The sequence below is a fragment of the Eucyclogobius newberryi genome, unplaced genomic scaffold, assembly GCF_026437365.1.
Source record: "Eucyclogobius newberryi isolate DKJ021-1_F unplaced genomic scaffold, fEucNew1.0.hap1 SCAF_5, whole genome shotgun sequence".
Classification (NCBI taxonomy): domain Eukaryota; kingdom Metazoa; phylum Chordata; class Actinopteri; order Gobiiformes; family Gobiidae; genus Eucyclogobius; species Eucyclogobius newberryi.
Window position 1 is genome coordinate 20,190,110 of NW_027316167.1, and position 21,902 is coordinate 20,212,011.

Genomic DNA, 21,902 nt, shown 5'->3' on the forward strand with positions numbered 1-21,902 from the left:
GAGCCTATCCCTTAGGCGGGGTACTCCCTGGACAGGGGCCAACTCGTCGCAGAGTTAACAGACACACACAGACAAGCATTGATTCTCACATTAATTCACTTTTAAAATTTTACAGTTGCCAATTTTACTTAACACATGCATGTCTTTGAACAGTGAGAGGAAGCCAGAGAGGGGGTAATTGAACCCATGATCTCCTTATTGGGAGGCAAGAACTCTAACTGCTCTGCCACCATGCAACCCGCAATCCATCATCACTTTTTACTGTCCAAAGTGCAGAAACATACTTTATTCTGTTGTCTTTTTAATAGACTATAAATTTAATGTTAGCATTTTGAGTTTGAGTTTACCGAGTTCAGTATTTTGCTGTCATGATGAAGACAAATTTAGCTAGCGAAAGCGGCCATCAGTACATATCCTCTGACCTCTCATGACAACCACAAACACACGGATAATGCTATCAGCCTAATGGAGGAGTGATGGAGGAGTGATGGAGGAGTTATGGGACAGCTGGGGTTGACTCAAGCAAAGCAAACACTGGAACACTAACATAGATCTTAGTAGCAGGTGAATACACCAACACTGTTCCCAAATTCAGAGGAGAGAACATCGTAGTAGGAATTCTGCACACATACTGTAAGCCACAACAAGACTTCATGGAGACACAGCCGGGACCTTGGCCTTCATACATTTTAGATACCGCATGTGCATTGATATAAAGAATAGAGGCTACAGGTTTGCAACAAATTAATTATTTCACAGATTTCAGTATAGGTGGGAGATACCACTTAAAATAAAACGATATTTTTGATAGCTCAATAACAACAGTCAGACAGGATTTTCACAACGCATCAGGAATGTGCTAAAATGTTCCTGTAAATGAGGTAAATTAAGTGTTGCACAAAATGTAAGGGACAGAAACGTTTGTTTGGATTAAACTAGACGTTTCTGTCTCTTGTTGAGGTCATTTTTAATAGTAGACAAAATACTAGATACTCTCATTTTTCTCTTAACTGTGATATTGTCATCCCTCTTCTAAACCTGATAAGAAACAGGTCTATGGCCATGGTCTATATTGTCGTCACATCCTGCATTATGTTGGATCTTTGTCAGTTTTGTCGTGATGTGAATTCATGAATAAACATTGTATTGAATAGATCATTTCTGTAGCCTAGTGATATCTGAGGCTGATTGTGTGCCCACTGTAGAAGAAAAGCCAACAACAATCAACAGGGCAGCCTACTATAAAGAGCCAAATATGATCAGCTCAACAAACAGGCGTGAACTTGCACCGTCTCGTGCTGTGATGGTCAGTTTAACTCGACACAAGCCGCTCAGTGTGTAGTAACCTCGTGCTGGAGCCTCATGACAAACCGGGTCTACGACATGACTTCCTTTCTCTCGTTTTCTTGTGCTGACGTGCTCCTCAGACACACCGGGGCCGCCACATACCAGGCTCCGTGGGGCTGCAACCACTGTCACATTAACGGGGCACGCTGCCTTTTTTCTCCCCCCCACCCTCCACAGCGGTTAAGCAGCGGCCCCGGTGTGGCGGAGATGCTTCACGTTCTCCAGGCAATCAGCCGCGGCACAGCGGGAGCTCAGTGCGCGCCGCCCGGGACAAACCCCCCAGCGCTTCCCCCGTCCACTCTCCATCTCCACTCAAATCAATGCCCGTCCACTGGTCCTAGCGGGGCCTTTATCGCGCTCCTGTCCCCGGTGATGCCAGGGCTGAGCAGCCGGTGGTAGACGGGGATAAAACGTGGTATATACACGCTCGCTTTGTCCGGAGGGGGGGAAACAAAAAAAAAATCCCATCCCACCGACGACAGCGGGGCAAAAGCAGCGCAAAACCTACCTTCCGACTCAACGCTGTCCCGGAGTAGAAGTAGTAGGCTATTCCCAGCACCCAGAGCACCGCAAAACATAACAATATCCTCGATTTCCTCCGCATGCTTGCCCCGGTTGGCGTCCCCGCGCTCGTGCGTCTGCTCGGCGGCTTCTTCCTGTGGGCTCCGGGAAGTCTGGGCGCTGCGCTACGGCGGCTCGGGCTGTCGGTGCTGTCCCCGCAAGGCGCCTCTCCCGTGCGGCTTCGGCGGTCTTCGACAGTCGGTCAGGGAAGCGAAAGGAGCAGGAAGCAGCGAGCCAACATCCGCGGGGTTAGAGGGCAAAGGCTAGCTGTCTGTAATCCAATCAAACGGCGGCTCAGGCGGCGCTTGGAGGAGGGCCGGGGCTGGCGGTGGGGCGAGCGGCGCTGCGCCGTGCGTTAGGGGGAGGGACCGGGAGGGACCGGGAGGCACACCGACGGGATGACTGTAGTTAAAATGTAGCTACGTGGGAACAGGCTGCCCCAAATCCATGATCGCCCAGACCCGTGATTTTATGTTTTGTTGTTTTGTTGTTGTTGTTGTTGTTAAAAGACTTTTCAATGGGCTGTTTTGGGGCTTTCCACTCAATCACCTCAGATATGGGCCCAGTGTTACATGATGTACTCTGCTTGTACTCATGGTCAGGGTTGGGGAGAATAAATACTTTGGAAATGTATTTAGTTTCAGAATAGCAACATTAACATGTATTTTGTAACATATACTGTAACATGGTCCAACCAGAGTACTGTATTCTGAATACTTGGAATACTCATAGGTTGTAAATGAAAAAAACAGAAGTTAAAGTGCACACCTATTATGAATTTATCCTTACTTAATGAAGTAAAAATCACAAATGTTCACAAGATTTGTTTTTATTGCAATAGTTACTCAAAATTGTACACTAAAAATGAATTTTCAGTACAAGTATTTAGTTATTTCCCTACACCTCTAATGGTTGTATTAGCTAGGTCTTCATAAACCCTGTAATTACTTTCTGCTTTTAGTTACATCATTTGTTACAGCCCAAGACTTAAAAGAGGAAAAAACTGGGGTAGGAATGAGAGTGAATGTGGGACAATTTATGAAAATGAGCCAATGGTTACAATCAGACGTGTTTACCGCATGTGTATCATGCATGTTCCAAAAAAAATATTAATAATAGTGGTAATAAAAGTACTGTCTGTGGTGAAACACAACTTTACACTGATTTCCAAAACATCTGCAACAGTTATAATACAATGTACGATCTCAGAAAATGTATTCCCCCATTTCTTTCATGGAAGACAAAAATTATAAGCTTCCGTTTGCTTTGCCTAAACCAGTCTTTAACATTTACATTGCACATAGGTAGTCTATCAAAACACATTTTATTTAGCCATTTAAAGAATGTCCCAGTGGTATTAAACATGAACAGACTCACATTTATTCCCTTCTGCAAAGTTTTGAGAGTGTTTATGTTACCTACAGTAATGTTAGACCAGAGCAGAATGCATAAAGTGAAACTGGAGGAGTGATGGCGGGAAGGCAAACAAATGAGTTTATATAGAAATACTGGATTGATGCCAAAAAACTGGATGCAAGATAAACTGTAAAAATGTATCTATGTATGTATGTAAGTGTGTGTAGGTGTGTTTGTGTGTATGTGTGCATCTGATTAACTGGGCGATATATTTTCAAATGTATTATTAAGTACAATGCTTCATACCCTATTTGTACATAGCAAAAGCTGCTATAACTTTGTAAATCCATGAATGTGTTTTACATATATTCTTTACCATTACAAGAGTGCTTTCTGTCAAAAATAGATTGCATTGATTTTTTTTTTTCCAAACAAAAATTACATTTATTCCAGGCATCAACGTTCACACAGTGTATTTCTCCTCTCCTTGCCTCTGAGTTTTGTGGTAGTGTGTGTAGCTGCTGTACAGCTCATTGAACACCTCTCGGACTCCTGAATGCAGCCCAGCCATCAGAAACTTGATATCCTGCTCCAAACATAGGTCCAGGATCATATAGATGCCCTCTGTCAGGCACAATTTAACATCTGGTCGCAGAGTAACCTTTAAAAAAAAAAAAAAAGGCAGAAAGACCATCAAAGTTAAATAATGTTTAGGTTGATTATTGTAGAGTGTTTTAAAATCATGTCTTAAGACCCACTTTTATTTGCTGTTTTTTTAGGAACTTCTGTGTTTTTATTCATCCAACTTTATTTTACCTTTTTATTACCAATTTATGATTTTTAATGGTTTGATTTGACCATTTTAGAACTAGTACTGTTTTGTTGTATGCGGTGTCTGTGAAGCACTTTATAATATGTCCTGTAAAACTAAACTGAATTTGGATTATTGTTTAATATACTTTTATTGTTAATTCAGTTTGCCCATGTCTTTCCATTCAATAGCACAGTTATAAATATTATATCAAAATGCATTGATGCTATATTAGTCAGTTTAATATATTATTAAATCACAACATCAGAACACTTTTGTTCATCACCTCTGCTCAGTCAATCTACAACACAGCTGACTAATTTACTAATTGACCAATTAACTAATTAATGGACAAACAATAAAAATAGATACATACTTTAAAAGTATTGCCGTTACAAAGAACACAAATATAAATTATGTATGTTCCAAGTCTTCCGCTATAAAATGTTTCTTTTTCGTCGGGATTTAAACTCACGACACAGCTGGAGCCTGACATACATGTGCTGTGCCTAAAGCCCTTGGCCACCAGGCAGCACTGAACAGATATGTTTCATTCTCTAATGCAGGAATGAGTGCTACTCAATAAATATAGGTCTTTAGTATTAGACCTAATGAATTGTCAGGTTCTGAATTACTTGCAGAACCTGACAATCCATCTTTTTTTTTCATTAACCAGCTGCTGTTTCAGTCTTTATACATGAAATGCTCCTTTCTTAAGTGGTAATTTCTTTGGAAAATGCTGAGTCAAGTAGGAGTCATCTAAAATACATGGTGACTGAAGAGCTGTATTCACAAACCAGACATTACTCACTATTTTAAGGAAGCCAATGTCTTTTGCGCTTACCGGTTTATAAAATGGGCTTAAAACATTTTATTTAACCTTCATTTTACCAGGACCCAAGACTGAGATCTCGTTTTACAAGATTGACCTCCTGCAAGGCCAATACTGTAAATACAAATTTGCTCAAATGTTTTGACAGGTAAAATGAAGGTTGAACTTTTAAAAACTAAAAAAGGTAAAACATTGTCAAAGTTAGAAAGAAAAAAAATCTATCAGCATTTTGGTCATTTTCATCACGTCATTAGACATCAATACATTATAAGGCTGGACTGTTTTCTATGCATCTAATTTGGACAGGAAAGTTTGACCACAAATGACAGCAAGTATTGTTGTGGCGATACTCAAATTTCAACCTAAAATTGAATGATACCAATTTCAATACCACAATAATTAAATAAAATGTCAGGATGTCATTTTCAACACAAGGACAACCGTATAGACTACTGGGTACTGTAGATTTACTGTTTCATTCTTTTAATTGTAGAAGACGGCGTACTCATGTAACTTGTGTGTGCACGAGTACCTTCTGCAGCTCTGTGACGTATTGAGCCACTATAAAAGAAGACAGAGTGGTGAAATTCTCAGATGTGGCAGCGATGTGCGAGTACATCCTCTCAACCAGCATGGAGCATCGAAGATAAACGCCACAGTCTGGATACATTGAACACATACATAATTAGAACTGAAAACAAATGCCAAATTAGAGACACAAGTTTAGTCATGTTTAATGAGTCGTTGAATTAGCAAAAAGCACTTTGCCAGTGTCAATTATGAATATGTGAGACTTTAAGAGCAGTTGTTAAATGTTATACAAATGATCTATGGGGAGATGAGGTAAAAGTATTGTTCAAAAAAGGGATATTTAGCCCAAGTTACACCTTCAAATGTTTTAACTGGGTTTCAAAAGAAAGAAAAGAATGTTTATTGCTCTAAAAATATGAAGCTACCTGTGTTGCCGTCTTTCCGTTGTTTACCCTCCTGCATGATTGAAGCCACTAGGCGGTAGAAGACATTCAAAAATGATGGAGCTGCTTTGGGCATCACCTGGGGCATAGAAAACATAATACACACCATCAAACAATACAAAGAAAAAATTTACAAACTAAATTATAATCTCAATAAAAGGCATCATTATGATCTAGGGCTGGGAAACACAGGGCCCGTCACCATTCGATGTAATTCACGATACACAGCTCGCCATACAATACAATATATCACTGTTTTGTTTAAAGAAGCCAATGCATACAACGTTTTTTTTTTGTTAAACTAAGATCTACACAAATGGTGAAGGAACATTTAAATTATCCTTCACCGTTTTCTTCATTCCAGCTGTTTCACTTTACTTTCACATTGTCAGTGTTTCAAAACAAACTGTCAAACCGTGGTCATGACACAGAAAGTTATGCAATGCATGCTGACTGTTAAATTAACTAAAATCGACAAATGCGGTGTAACTTGAATAAGCAAAGACAATTTGATGTATTTGACATCATGTGAACTGTATGAACTCAACCGTACTGTATTTATGTAATAAGTCCATATTTCTTAAAGAAATATTATAACAATTTCACATTTCACTTTATATTTTAAAAATACCTGTGGATGACACTTGATGATGGCAAACAATGTTTCATGAATTGCTGTAAATGTTTCCTCGTACACAGCAGGGGACAAGCGGTCGAGGGAAACCCACTGAAGCGCTCCCAGGATCATCGTCACGTGATGAGGGTTGGCCATGACGCCCTCTCCCTGCCGTAGCAAAGTAGTGACCGCCGCTACCACAGGAACCGTGAAGGGAAGGTTCAGAGAGACGTCCTGGCTGGAGGATTTTAACAAGAACTGACAAATGAAATTAATAACAGATTAATTTAGTCAATTACATCAAAATTATGATTTAAAAGCTGACATGTGGTCAACAAGTCACACCCGTTCTGAACAAGACAACTTTTACTCAACATCAAATGGTCCACAATTGATAATGGCCCAAATATGGTAATGATAAACAATACTATCCCTGGGTTTCAGAGTTAAAAATCTAGCACCGTTGCCATTAGACACAAAATTCAAAACTAAATATATAATTTAAATGGGTCTTCAAATATCATCTATAAACAGAAAGCTCAAACCAACAAGTAACTGTCTGGGTAATTTGTGTTTTCGTACCATCATCGTAGATATAATCTGTGGTGCAATGAGCCACAAAGCATTAAAGCAGGCCTCCGGTAATAGACAACAAAACAGCAGCTTAATGAAGATTACAGTGGAAAGCACCTCCTGAGGAAAAAAGGAGCGTTGAGAGTGTTTCTCACATTATTGTATCTAAATCGAATTCAATATAAAATCATTACCCTGTAGTTTCCACCTCTAAGTTTTCCAGTGTTGAGTCCTTCTTTGATCATCAAGAGCATCAGGTTAAATCGTTCAGCCGAACATTTCTCCACTAGGTGGCATAGGAGTTTTTGCACCGCAGGCTCCATCTCATGGAGGTCAGAAGAGCTTATCCAATGAGCTAAAAATCAAAATGGTTCAGATGAGACATTGAGATTAAATTGGATGTCATATGGTGCAAAAAAGTTTGTACCTGTCAACAGTGTCTGTAAACTGTGAAGTATTGATGTAAAGAGGCCATCCAAATCTTTTATTTTCTCGTTTTTTTCTTGCTTATCTTCAGCCTTTTCGACTGCGTTGTAAAATGTGGACAGGAATCTCAGGGATGAAACTAAAAACTCTTTGGGCCTGGGAGCAGAGTTGATTTCTCTGAGTACCTGTAGACCAAAGCCCTGGTAGAGAAGCATATGATTGATGGAGCGAGTCTGCTTGTTCTCCTCTATTGAGAGTAAGGACAGCTCACATTGCAGCATAACTGTGACTACCTCTACCACAAAAGCTTGACAGATAATACCGGACACCTTTGGGACAACATGGGGCTTAAGGAGCGACTCAACAGCAAGCCCGAGAGTGGCTGTTGTCTGTGTGAGTATTTGAGTCAGCAGTTCATCCAAGGATTTGCTCTTTCCCAAATTAGAGGTTAAGGTATGAGAGAAAGTACTCAGTGATGCAAGCAAAACATGGGCTGTAAGTGTAGAGACATTGCAGCTGGCTGTGTTAGCTGAACTAGGCGTATCTGCCAGCTTGTCTTTTGTTTCTTTACTGCAAAGGAAGGAAGCAAACTGATTCAAGTTGAGGCGGACACTGCTGCTTCTGGTAATTATCAATTGGACTAAGCATTGGATAAAGGCTTGCATTTCCTTCACTGAATCTAACCAGTCCGAGTTTTCTGTTGTTGTTAAGGCGTGGCGCAAAACACTTGTCACCACAGCCTGCAGCAAAGTGCCACCATGAATGGACTTCAAAACACTTGGAAAGTTTGTACCCTCCAAGAGAGAAATCAGAATCTGGAGAAGTCGTTTTAAAAGAGTAGGACATCTTGAGCCTTCGCTGTCGTCCACATCCTTTGTTTGGCTAGACGTGGCGGTGAGCATGAAGAAGACAAGGAGGAAACAAGCGGACAGATCCTCAGAACTCATCCCATCTGGGTTTAAGACTTGTATTATTTGGAGCGTGTTCAATAAGTCCTTGGTCTGAGTACTGCTAAGCTCCACACATGCTTTGCCATTTGTTGAGGATAATAAAATCCTCTCAACTAAGATTTCCTTTTGTATCTGAGTGTTTTCTTTGAAAATGGCCAAATCACTATGAACTGTTCTCAGGACTCTGATGAGACTTTGTAAAAGAAACTGGACTGTGACGGAAAATAAAGAAGGTAATTCTGGAAAAATGTTGCTTTTAAGAAACTGAGATGAAATCAGAGAAACAGTCAGAGAGTTGGGCATTGTGACTTTGTCTTGTGCCGGTCTCAAAGGCTGTGAACATGCAAGAACAGTGGCAACACGATGCAAATGTTTGTCACCAAGATAGGGCAGGATCAGGGGCAAGTTTGAAGTGACAAGATACCAGTGCGCAACCAGGTAGGAGCTGGCATTCACAGTATTAATTTGCCCATCCCATTTGTGATCTACATTCAGACACTTCTCAAGCTCATCTTCAGCAGCAATAAAGTGGGCCGCCTGGTTTAAAACGGCTATAGTACTTGATTTGGAACATGTCAAAGGGTCTGACAATATTTTCTTCATCTGTTGTAATACAATATGTCTAAGAAGCAAAGAACAGAATGGACTGCTGGCAATCACAGCTGCCTGGGGAAAAATCTTCCCTGAAAGAAGACTCTGAATATACTCCATCACCGGCGAAGCAGTGTTTTTTTCGTCTTCATTTTCACTTGTTATTTGATGAACAGGGTCTGGGGATGTATATTTGCTGCAATGGACACTAAAGAGTGTGTCCAGCTCCACCCAGGTGTATTTAAGGAGCAGAGTCAGCTCTAGTACATTTTGGGTGAACTGGGTGTTTGTTTCAGAGGCCGCAAATTTCTGTCCCTTTTTTCCTTTCTTTGGTGTTTTTTGAACCGACTGTTTAGTTTGCATTTCCATTTTTCCTAAATATTGTTGCAATTCCTTACTTACTTCTTGCATTGTTTCCATGAGTTTTTGACTTTGTCTTACTAATGGAAGAGGAGAGGCATTGTCTATTGTCTTTAAACTAAATAAAACTGAATGTAGAATATGACTGAGACACATCATTTTTAGGGATGAGTCAGCATTAAATGCAACTTCCTTCTGGGGGTTAATTTCATCCGTTATTGTTTGTTTTTGGGGAATGTATTTTTTGATACTTTGCAGCACTAATGAGCAGATCTCGATTGTTTGAGAAGGTGGAGAGTCCAGCAGACAGGTCCTGAGTGTGGACACAACCTCCTCGGACAGAAGAGGTCTGGGCTGGTCCAGGGCTGAATCGCTTATAACAGACAGGAGATCTGAGAAGAATTTTGGCAGCTGACGAAGCTTAGTGTAAGTCTGAAGAATACTGCACAATGTAACCTGTAAATAAACAAAATATAATGAATTACATGCATGATTAAACACAAGAGTTATCCCTTTCCATCCTCATGAATATGTACGTAATCAAATATCACAGAGCACCATGTGAAAATACTACTGTGCAATCAGAAAGACATTTGCTACTTATGTTATCCGTGTGGTCATAGCTTCGAGTCTGGATATTCAACTGATATCATTTTAAATATAACAAACTAAAAACTCATTGTATTGAGGTTAACTGGTGATACCTGTTTGGCTCGTAGCACTCTTGAATCAATGCAGTCCATGTTGACCCAGGCCAGTGACAACAGTTGCTCCAAGTCTGGCTCAAGAATCAGATGATTTAGACTTAATAAAGTCTTCAAACAACGATACCATGCTGGAATGCTATAAATAAAAGACAAATTATTGACAATCTTACCTGCCATCCATAAAATATGAAGAAAACACTTTATATGTTGGTACCTTGGCTGGGCCCGCTTGAGAAGTATTTCTGCCAAGTTTCTGTAAAATCTCAGCTGAACTTCTCCATGTCGAATCCTATCTGCAGCTACGTTGTAGATATCCACTGAAAGAGCACTATTCAGTAGAGACTCAACAGCAAGTAGAGCCAGGCTCCAGCTTTCAGGGCCACCGGGGGCGCTCTGGGGAGACGGGCACTTTTGAAGGTCTGTGTTTTTAGACAAATGTGATTCCAGACCCAATTCTAAGGCGTCAGACAGACTAGCAAGAAAAAAGAAACACAACATCCCTTGCTCTTCATTCCTTTCTCCTTTTGCTGTCCCATAGCTTTCCAGAAATAGTTTGAACAGCACTGACACCATGTTGGACTTTACAGCATAGTAAAGTGAAGGTTCACAGACGCTCTGAACAGTCAATTTAAGGAGCAAAACACTAGTTGGTCTCAAGGGGCCTTTCTTTCCAGAATTCACCTTTGTCAGTTCCTCCTGGTAAAGAGATATTTGCTCAGGAGCAAAAAGAGCTAACTGAAGGATTGTGTCAATCTTGGTCCGGATATCTCTGCACATCTGCTGAGACACTGGAAATGGTGCGGGAGAAGACAGAGTGGCCGAAGACAGCCAGTGTCTAAGAAATATCATGGGCTGGAAGAGCTGGTTGGTAACCAAAGTAAAAACTCTGTTAGGATTAGCTTGTTGTCGTTGAACTGAAGAGTAACATGTCAATGCAAGAAGCAAAACTTTGAATAATTTAGCAGACACCATGTTTTCTATGGATTTAGGGGTATATTTAGAGTCTGCTGGTAGATCACCTTGATGACCCAAATTAAATTCAACTTTGTCTGTGTCAACGGCAAGTTGACTTTGGAGAGCCTCCATATCCGATTCATTGTCAGACTTTGGTGATCCTGAAAACTGCTGTAATCGGTGACAAGCCAGTGATATGAGCCTGGCCAGTAGAGAAACCATCAGCTCATACTTTGTAGTAAAGACTGCAGAAAGCGCAGGAGTGGACAGGATCCCCTGACACACGCTCAGCAATGTGGACAGAGCCACTGGTGCCACTGGCTGAGACTGTCCATGATCCTGAAGACGATCAAGCAGCAGCTGGAAACAGACAATGACACAGCTGTTGGCTGAGAATTCCACAATCAAGGATTGAAAAGGCTACAGTGTTAAAATGTGCATCACACCTGTGCCAAGTTGAGTCTCAGGCTGATGGATTTTCCCTGCTTGAGGAAAGAGTGAAGTTTTCTACTGTGAAGGAGATCATCAAGGTAACACCAAAGGCCTTCCAACACATTTTGACTAAACTCCACTTTCTTATTGAACCAGCCAGTCAGAGCATGTGTGCACCAATCCAACAGAACCTGAAAACAATTAAACGTGTTTGTATTTTCACAATAGCCTCACGTGTGTGGTCGGCAATTCGTATTTACCTGCTCTTTGTTAGGCAAAAGACATTGTGAGGAAATCCAGGCAAACCGTGCAAGCTTTATCTTGTCCTCCCATGGAGTCTGAGTACTTTTCAGTTTCAGATGGATTCCCGAATAAAGGGCAGCCATTGCCCTTGCGATAGCTGAGAAATGGTAAACAAAAGCTAATTATTATGATTATTCTTGCAAATAACATGTTTAATAGCTGCAGATGAGTAGCTGTCATGTAATGGCATGGTCAATGTGCTAACAACAACTAGCTCGTGGTTCATTGTAACGTTTTACGCTTGAAACGGCGCGCAAGCACAAGATCTACTGTTGACAAGATTTAATTTTGTTACGGATTACAAGTAGCCTACATATATTCAGCTATTTGTAACATAATAAGTTGGCCAAAAAAAAGAAAATGTGACTTTTACCTGCACGTGTGCCCTGATATTACACACGATGAACTTTTACCTTTCACCCGCTGAAACCAGGTTCAACTAATCTATTGTCGATGTCAACAAGACATCGAGGATTTGTGATTGTACGGCTCTTTAAAAGACTACCCATACACACATTATTAATTTTATATGTAAAGTTTGGTAGTGGGATAGCTTGATAAGATTTGAATAGCATATTTAGTTTGTGAACAGATGGTAACACGATCTGAGTTCGATTGCTTTTGTCTGGTAAAGTTGCTTCCTTCACATCGGTCGTTGCAATGGTTGAGTCGTGTGTGGACAACTCTTGAACCAGGGTCACCTTTTCCTTATTTATTACATGTTTTGTACAATATGAATGTAATCTATGGTTAATTTGATGTGTGTTTTTTGTGATGTGTGGCAGCTGTGTGTTAGTGTAAAGCCTGTGTTGCCACCACAGACAGATGCCGGTGACAGGGTGTTTTTGGGTGTTGTTTTTATTCCTCTGTGTGTGTGATAAGAGATGCTGCGGACACACGACTGTCAGGCGCAGATAAAACGCCCTCATCTCCACAATGACCTGACTATGGGCACGGACTAACTCCAAATCAAACGTGGACCTGAACAAAGTAGCCTGTTTACGCCTGCACCAAATCTAGCACTGCGACTAAGGAAGTACTTTGTAATTGTGGATTTATTACATCTCTGGAAATGCGATTCTTACTTCGATGGACCAATGGAGTGTGTTTGTCCAAACTGAAAGTGGGCTGCTCCTTCAGACGGCTATGGCTTGACCACCGCCTCAACCTTTCCACCACCTCTGCCACTTTCAGGCCGTCTGTTTGGAGCCAACATAGAGGGTCCCCATTCCTCTGTTTACACAGAACTGCCCCACACACTCCTGTTGCCTTTACCAGAGCTTTTGCACAATATGAATCAAAGAAGACAGAGGAAGAAACAGACCAGGTTAAATCAATTGTCCCATTGGAAGATGTCAGGAGGATTTTAAAACTTGCCTATCCAGAGAGATGGAAACTTGCAGGTAATCAACAACTCAGCCTTGTGAAAATTGAATTGAATGTGTTTCTCATTCTTACAGTTTTATAACCGTGTCTGAACCATTAGCATTTCTCTGTAAAATGCATTTATATGAACACGCAATGCAGTGTTTCCCATACATTCTGCTGAGATTACGGTGGCACATCCTTGTTTGAATAGTTTTTTCTTTTATAATTACCATAAGTTGGCGTAAAAATGGGATTTATTGCCTCTAAATGGTTAGATTTTGGGAGGCACCGTGCTCTCTGTTATTAATGAGAATCCCTGTGAAGTTTCAAATGCAGAGAACATGGTTAAAGTTGTGTTTTTCTTTCTTCTTTGTTTCACACAGCTGCTCTAGGTTTCTTGTCCATCTCCAGCGCAGTCACCATGTCGGCTCCCTTTTTCCTCGGTAAAGTCATTGACACCATTTACTCGTCTGGCTCAGACGCAGAGACAGTTGCAGCGTCTCTCACATCCCTGTGTCTCATGCTCTCCGGAGTGTTTCTCTGTGGTGGAGCTGCCAATGCTGTGCGAGTGTACCTCATGCAGACCTCAGGTGAGTTGAGCCTTGAAAATCATTATCAGAAAAAAATAAACTATGCTGGTGTAGTTATATATGGTGTTCATTGTGGAATTATCTAGTTATCATCTGTAATAGCTTATTTTGCTTGTATTGGTTTACTTTGGTGTGATATTTATGCACACTGTCATAACCTTTTAAAATTCAAATGTATTCGTATCTTTACAGGCCAGCAGATTGTACGTAATCTCCGTGATTCAGTCTTCTCCTCCATTCTGAGGCAGGAAGTGGCTTTTTTTGACAAGAATAGGACTGGGGAGCTTATCAACCGCCTCTCCGCTGACACTACTCTGGTTGGCCGCTCAATCACAGACAACTTGTCTGATGGCTTGAGGGCCGTTGCACAAGCAGCTGCAGGTGTCAGTATGATGGTGAGCACAATACATTCTCGTTCATTCATTGGCTTTACGGTGTTATGCTTAATAGATGCAAGAGGTATTTCCTCTTGTGGTGTAAGTGTGAGAAAACAGGGACCTTTCGCAACACCACTACATTGTTATTTGTAAATGTTGTGTAAATGTCTGAGAAGGAAGTAAACCATTATAAGGTGTAACTTTTCCTTATTGCTTACTATTCCACTGCACTAAAAATGAGAGTCAGTAGTTCCCACACAACAGTGAAGATTAACTGATGAAAGGCTCGAACTTAAACGTATAAGTTTTGTGTACATTAACTGTTTCTTTCTTTTCAGTTTTATGTGTCTCCCAATCTCGCAAGCTTTGTGCTGCTGATAGTTCCTCCCGTGGTAGTCCTTGCAGTCATTTATGGAAGATATCTTCGCTCAATCTCCAAAAAAACACAGGACGCATTAGCGCAGGCCACTCAGGTACAAAAGGAATTAATGGCTCACCAGATTTATTTATTTTTGATTATTCACTTTAACATACAGCTTGTGGATTTGTATATAAGATTGAACTGGTAGGAAAGTTAATGTATTAACTATAAAGTGCAGTATCATTATGGCTTCATCTAATGACGGGCCATGTTAAACACACTGCTATGACAATTTCCTGTTTAAGATCATTATAGAAAACCAGCTGGTCCCAGTAGTTGATTTAATCAAAAGAGCAGATGTAATAACAAAATCAAGTAATATGTCTGTGTGTTTGTAGTTGGCAGAAGAGCGAATCAGCAACATTCGAACTGTCCGGGCATTTGGTAAAGAACTTTCAGAAGTTGTCACATACTCCCAGAAAACTGACAATGTCCTCAGTTTGGCCAAAAAGGAGGCGCTGCTCAGAGCTGGCTTCTTTGGGGTGGTAAGTGTGTAACAAAGAAACTATTGTGTTATTTTTAAGCACAACTCACATCGTTCAGGTGGCCAAGTGTTCAATGTGCGTGCATGTTACAGAATTTCACATGGCCTGATCTGTTGTTTGAAAGGTTTACCATAGTTATCTGCTTTATTCAATATACGCATGAGTCATTGAAATGCTAATATAATGTTAAGGAGATGCATTCAAATGTTGTTATTGAACATTGCACAATAAATTGATTTTGTATCACTTTATAACGCCTACACATTAATTAGCCTTAATAACTACTTGATTAAGGAGTTATGGTATTCAGTGGTTACTAAACCTGAATCTTTATTAGAAAACAATTTTACTATGAATTAAGTCTTTGTTTATGCTTTATTAAGGCTATTAAAAGTGTAATGAATATAAAGTTACCAGGCATTCAGGCTTTAATCACCAGCCACAAGGAGATTACGTCCAGGTTGGTTTTATGACAAAAAAGTTTAAATTATGTGTGTGTGTTTTAGACTGGACTTAGTGGAAACGTCATGATCCTGGCTGTGCTATATAAAGGAGGACTTTTGATGGCCAGTCAACATATGACGGTCGGGGAACTTTCCTCTTTCCTCATGTACACGTTCTGGGTCGGCATTAGTGTTGCAGGTAATAGACAGGAAATTTGGGTTCAGATTTTGCAATACTATGTCTTGTAATCATTTGACCTTGTGTTTCTTAGGCCTAAGCTCTTTCTACTCTGAACTGATGAAGGGTTTTGGAGCAGGAGCAAGACTGTGGCAACTGCTGGACCGGACTCCAGAGCTTCCTCTAAACGGTTCATATATTTTTTACACATATATTGAATTCGCACACAAATTTCATTACAGCAACTTTCAGCGCATTGACGTTGGTGTAGTTTTAAATGTTCAGAGTGTATTGATAATGTATACAAATATCACTATTTTATACAAAGCCTAATTATCTATAAATCTGATTTTTTTTTTTTTTTTAAATATAAATATCATACACAATTCTTTTCTTTTTGGCTATTCCCAATTGCTATTCTATTCATGGGCTTCAAAGAGGCACCGTCGTCATAGCGTTTAACAATTCCAAATTAAATCTTGAATCCTGAATGATCAAAAGTCTTCAAATGTCACCTGTAAACATAAAGTTGTTTGTTTGTAATCCAAGTCCTAAATTACACATATATTTTCATCCACAGAAGGCCTAGTCTTGGATGAACATAAAATGAAGGGGCTTCTGGAGTTTTCAAATATTACTTTTGCCTATCCTACTCGAAAAGAAGCTCCGATCTTCCAGAACCTCAATCTGCTGGTGCCGGCGGGTTCGGTCATGGCTGTTGTTGGACCGAGTGGTTCAGGAAAATCCACCCTGGTCTCGCTGCTCCTCAGGCTTTATGATCCTGATACTGGTGAGATTTGTCATGTTTTATTATACATTTATTGTAATGATGTCATAGTTTGGTTTACTGTTTAATTGAGATGGAGTATTATTACAATCATTAGACAGAGTTACGTCATCAGTACAAAATTAGCTGAATGTCCTATCGAATAACAAAACAACAACCATATAGGAAACTGTTACTGCTTACTGTAGATGTCGTTGCTACATGACATTGTAAATTAATCTAATTTGTGGTGGTCTCGTGAGCAAAACAATAATGAGACTGAATGGGTTCCCAATAGACCCTTTAATAGTTTGTAAAAAAAAAAAAACATTCTAAATTCAGGAAAGAAGACAACTGGAGGCAAAAGTGAAGTGGAACATAACTTAAAAACTAAGTTTGGGTGAATGAAAACCACTCAGACAACTCAGACATTTGCAATGGTATGTGTCATTTTTGATGACTGCAAAAAGGTGTTTAAAAATATAAATACAAATTTGAGGCTGAAATGTGTGTTAATTGAAATCAGAAAAAAGGTTTATTTTTTATAGGTGCTTTGGTGGTAAGGTGCAACATACAATAAGAGGTATCCATCCTTTATTATCGAAAAGCAAACTAACTGACATTTCTAATTCAAAGTCGTTGCTTATTTTTTGTTATTAAGACTTAAAACCATTAACATTTAGTTTTGTTCTTGGTTTATCATTGAAAATCTGCTACGGTTTATTTCCTTTTGCCTCCAGTCCATTATAGAACTTTGAACATTCTGATGCCATTGATTGATATTAAGGGGTCTATAAATACTTCCCTGCCTAAAACATGGACAATAGGCTGATGTTTACAATGACCCTTTCTCTCCAGGGGTTATTAGACTCGATGGCCATGACATCAGAGATCTCAACCCTTACTGGCTCCGGAGCAACATAGGAACAGTGAGCCAGGTGACAAAGGACCCTCATCACTTCATACTTGCCAGTTGAGTTTTTAGCCTTTTAAATATTGCCTGTCCTTTTTATTTCGCAGGAGCCTGTGCTGTTTTCTTGTTCGATCAGAGACAACATAACATACAGTGCTCTGGAGCCAAGCGCAGTGACAGCAGAAGAGATCTATCAAGTTGCCAGAGCTGCTAACGCATATGATTTCATTCAGGCCTTTCCAAAGGGCTTTGACACTGTAGTGGGAGAGAAAGGAATATTATTGTCAGGTAAAAGAGACAGTCAAATTGTGTTATTGTTTTATTTTACAGATCTTTATCCTTATCCTAATATGGTATTTAATGTACTATGCAGATTTATGTGTGTTTGATTAACATTTATGCTTTTAAGGTGGGCAAAAGCAGAGAATAGCTATAGCCCGAGCACTGCTTAAGGTGAATATTCTTAAATGTATCGCCATAAAAATCAGAAGAATGCTATTATTCTTAATATCTTTTATTGAAGTTGTATTTTAAAGTCTTTACTTCTGTCCCCAGAATCCGAAGATCTTGCTCTTAGATGAAGCTACGAGGTAAGATGACTTTACGGTTCATCTGTAATGCATTGTTTCTATGTTATACTAAATATTACTGAACTTCCCTTTCCTTAGTGCTTTAGATGCAGAAAATGAGTTCTTGGTTCAGGAGGCCTTGGAGCGTTTAATGGAAGGTCAACCTGCTTTGCATTGATTGTGGCTATTTTCATGTTGCATTGAAATTAATTCTGGTCGTTAATGATTTTATTTGAATGTTCACAGGAAGAACGGTCTTGATTATTGCACACCGCCTCTCCACCATCCAAAATGCTAATTCCGTGGCCGTTTTGGATCAGCAGCGGATTGCAGAGTGCGGCCAGCACACAGAGCTGCTCAGCAACAGACAGGGACTGTTCAGAAGACTGATGGAGAAGCAGGCGTTTCTACAAGAAGAGCAGACTCGAGCCCTGAGTTAAGAGCTCACTGGTTGAATACAAAAGTATTTATGATGCTCACAAATGTGGTGCCTCCTTTTACAGGACAAATAACATCAGTCAAGGTATTCAAAAACTAGCTTTAAAACTACAGTGGACAAAATATGACTTCTGCAGATTGTAGCATTAGTCAGAAATCACCACACATAGAAATTATATAATTGTGGATTCAGATTAAGTGTAAATAAATTCTTAAACTCATGGCAAGGTGAAGTCAAGTCACTGTCTGTGTCATTAGTGAACACAATGGAGATTTAGATCATATTTTTTATACATATAATAATGATAATATATGATGCCTACATATTGTGATGGTAAAACTTGCACTGTTTTGAGTGTATACAGCGATGTAGATAATTTAACCTCTGCAGCTATTGTTCATTATTTAGTTGTACTGAACAGGTCTAACACTATTTTGATAATAATGTTTTAATACACTATCACAGATTTTCAACTACAGGTATTTGACTTTATGAGAAATCATTGGTGCAGAAGGACAATAAGTTCTTATTTTATTCATGTGTTACTACTCTTGCTAAAAAGAGAAGAATTACTAATCTAAATAATTAATAATCTGTGAAGTGATGCTTACAATGACAACTGGTTTATTTTTAATTGTTGATGTTTGTTTGTTTTCAATTAGTTGAGTCTTGGGTTAGGGTTATTGTTAACCCTAAAACTGTAGAAGCCTGAACTGAATGTCTTGCATTCGCTAACAGAATTTGTGTGGTTCTTTTTTATGTTTGAACCATTTGTGAACCACACTTCAATGTTAAAAGTGTAAAAATATATTTTTTACTCAAACATCGCTAACTTTATTGTAATGTCAATAAAGATCTCTGCAGACCGATTCATCTCTAAATGCTGCCTACGAGTTAATTAATGTTGAAACGGCTCAATGCAGTGATTAAAACCAGGTCCACATGAGTCCAAGTTGTTTCCACGTGATGACTTTGCCTCGACGCTTGTAGCAGTGAATGCAATATGACCGACTGCCACCAGGTCGTGCTGTTATGTCACCGGATTCATACCTATTTTGAGTTTTGCTCCACGGTCTATGCAGCCATGCTATTTGAGGATTTGTGACGGTGACCCCGTTTGACCTTTAAGTGATTTCAAAATGTGTTTGACTGGAGATGACTTTGCTTCTATATTGACACAAATGGGGCCAACCAGTCTATGTATTGTTATAGATTGTTTATTTCTTTACTATTTTTTTACAAATAGAGTTTACTCGTTTTACAATAATAAATAAAGGAGGTATTCCTTCTGAATATTTGGTAATGCAGTCATTGTGGACATGCATCAATCATAATTATTATAAAGTCAGAAAACACTGTTCGATTGAGGCTCTTCTGCTGAGCTGGTTTGCCCATTTCAGAATGATGCTAATACTTCAGTAAAATGTTATGCTATATATTTGTGTAATACTTTTAATTCTATAAATACTTATACTTAATACTCCATTATCTGTAGTTTTGCTTTAATAAGGAAAGGAGACCCTTTTTAGCTTTTTGGCAGATAATTTACACGCTTCACTCATAGATCCAATTTAGGAATCGCTGTCATCTTTACAAAAGATGCATGACAAAAAAATAAAAAATACAAAACGTTTTACTGACTACTACTTCACTCACACTGAATCTCAAGCATAATTTGTATTAGATGTAAAAAAAATAGGCTATATATGTCTATATTAAGGCTTACACAAAATCTTATTAAAAAATGTCTTTTACCTGGTGAAGCGCATATGCTTCACTGAAAAGATATTGAAAAGGCTCCTAGAGTCTGAAGAGCTATGTCCGATACAGTCCCGACACACAACACAGATTTGTGGTGCCACCTGCTTCACATGCCCTACCCTCCTCCCCCTGGTCTCTCCTCCCCCTCGCCCCCTCTGACCTACCCTCCTGCTCTTTCTCTTTCTACTCACGACAACTGCACTAGTCCCATTTACATTTTAGGTGTTTGAGAGTCCTGGGATCCAAAGAGGCTCACAACAAGTGCATAAAAGTAGCTCAACCTTGCCCTCCACTTTAGGACCCGGTCGCCCCCCACAAGCCATGCCCCTCTCTTACTACACCACCAATATTAGACCAGCACTGTCAATTCTATGTGTGAGTTAATGAGTTTTGATCATGTTTTATTATATTATGTAGTTTTAAACACCTTTAAAGGCCTATACGTGACGTCATTATTTAATACTATCCCTGTCAAGTAATTGAATAAATGATATAGTTTTTGACTGTGTCAAGATAAGAAAATGCATGAATTCACTTAAAATAAAGCAATGAATGTTCCACATATTTCTTGTAAGATATTTTAGCACACTGTACTATCAAGCTTAAAAGCTTGAATCTCAAATAAAAATTGTGCATTGGTTGATTATATTGATGTGTCAGTGACATTTGTAACATATGTCTTGAGGACATTCCAGTTGTCTCAGTGTCTCACGTAAATGGTCCTTTGACACTTGTACCCGCTGATCATTCAAACATTAAGCTATATATTTGTTTAATCATAAACAATTCTCACTTTGGTGCTGTGATTTTCTCAATTCATAGTACATGTTTCCAGTCCAGTTTCAGACTTTCATTCATTCATTGCTGCTCTTTCTGTTATCTCATCTGAGAGCCTGAGACAGTCAGGCCCGACCCATGCATTTCAGTGCTCCATGTGCAGCACTGCCAGGCTTTTCTCCCTCCTCCTCCTCCTGAGTTATAATTAATCCAACTGCTCCTGTGACAGAGCAGAGAACCCCTGCAGATACAGTGTCAGCTGTTGGCTGTTTCTAAGCGTCTTTCCTTATTTATTCAGAACAGCTCTGAGGACCATGTGTCTGCGAGGAAAAAAACAAAAAACATGCCTCATAAACCATGAGACTTATTTTAAAGTAACTTTTTTTAATTAGTTCCAAACACAATCCCTAATTTAAGATCAAATGTAACTTGTACTTCATACGGCTGCTATTACAATTTGTTTATTAACTTTACAAAAAATGTTTACATATTATTTTATTATTCACAATAATTTGTATTTGACATTGCACTATTGAGACTTTGAAATTTGACTTCCCAATTGCACACAAATACTTAATTATATATAATACATACTGCAATGTTCATGTTTCCCAATTTGACAACATTATGTAAATCATATTTTACATGTATTAAAGTTGTTGCAACAGTATAGGTCTTCTAGTAATTTAAAATTGCCTGCATAAGTATTAAAACTTTATCATGTCCCAATGAATTTGTCTCATGTGTTCGCAGCACCTGTTCGGCACTAAATCTAAATCAGTTGAGAACAGCAACTTCTCGTTTTAAGGTTGGATATGGCCTTCTAGCACCAAAACTATCACCCTGCTTGGTAGCAACTGGTGTCTCCCCTAGAAAACCCCAGTCGACTGTGCAATCCTTATACGGCTCTCGAGGTGGCATCGCGAGGCTCGAGGGGAGGTCAAAGCGACAGTGCCATATATGGCACGCGCTCTCTCCGCGACGGGCGCGCGCGGACGCACCTCTGATCCCCTCTGAAACGT

At 39.5% G+C, this 21,902-nt stretch overlaps 3 protein-coding genes across 3 annotated transcripts in view; 1 reads left to right on the top strand and 2 right to left on the bottom strand.

The window, feature by feature from the left end:
- The window catches only part of galnt2 (UDP-N-acetyl-alpha-D-galactosamine:polypeptide N-acetylgalactosaminyltransferase 2), a 34,261-nt gene extending 32,029 nt beyond the window's left edge, over positions 1-2,232 (bottom strand). The window contains exon 1 of the mRNA XM_072464890.1: positions 1,856-2,232. Coding sequence (XP_072320991.1) covers positions 1,856-1,951 — 96 coding nt within the window. The 5' untranslated portion in view covers positions 1,952-2,232. The remainder of the gene's footprint in view (positions 1-1,855) is intronic.
- Positions 2,233-3,214: 982 nt separating this feature from the next.
- On the bottom strand, positions 3,215-12,241 carry urb2 (URB2 ribosome biogenesis homolog). Its single transcript, XM_072464754.1, has 12 exons — positions 12,161-12,241; positions 11,751-11,890; positions 11,505-11,681; positions 10,319-11,418; positions 10,102-10,240; positions 7,498-9,853; positions 7,265-7,425; positions 7,080-7,190; positions 6,513-6,755; positions 5,864-5,960; positions 5,440-5,567; positions 3,215-3,925 (listed from the first exon to the last, which is right to left on the bottom strand). The coding sequence occupies exons 2-12, from the start codon at positions 11,874-11,876 to the stop codon at positions 3,728-3,730; spliced, it is 4,836 nt and encodes a 1,611-aa protein (XP_072320855.1). The 5' UTR covers positions 11,877-11,890; positions 12,161-12,241; the 3' UTR covers positions 3,215-3,727.
- Positions 12,242-12,452: 211 nt separating this feature from the next.
- On the top strand, positions 12,453-18,770 carry abcb10 (ATP-binding cassette, sub-family B (MDR/TAP), member 10). Its single transcript, XM_072465052.1, has 14 exons — positions 12,453-13,196; positions 13,545-13,751; positions 13,944-14,146; positions 14,467-14,601; positions 14,888-15,034; positions 15,541-15,676; positions 15,750-15,845; positions 16,236-16,445; positions 17,280-17,359; positions 17,442-17,622; positions 17,744-17,787; positions 17,890-17,924; positions 18,003-18,061; positions 18,150-18,770. The coding sequence occupies exons 1-14, from the start codon at positions 12,866-12,868 to the stop codon at positions 18,341-18,343; spliced, it is 2,058 nt and encodes a 685-aa protein (XP_072321153.1). The 5' UTR covers positions 12,453-12,865; the 3' UTR covers positions 18,344-18,770.
- The last annotated feature ends 3,132 nt before the right edge of the window (positions 18,771-21,902 follow it).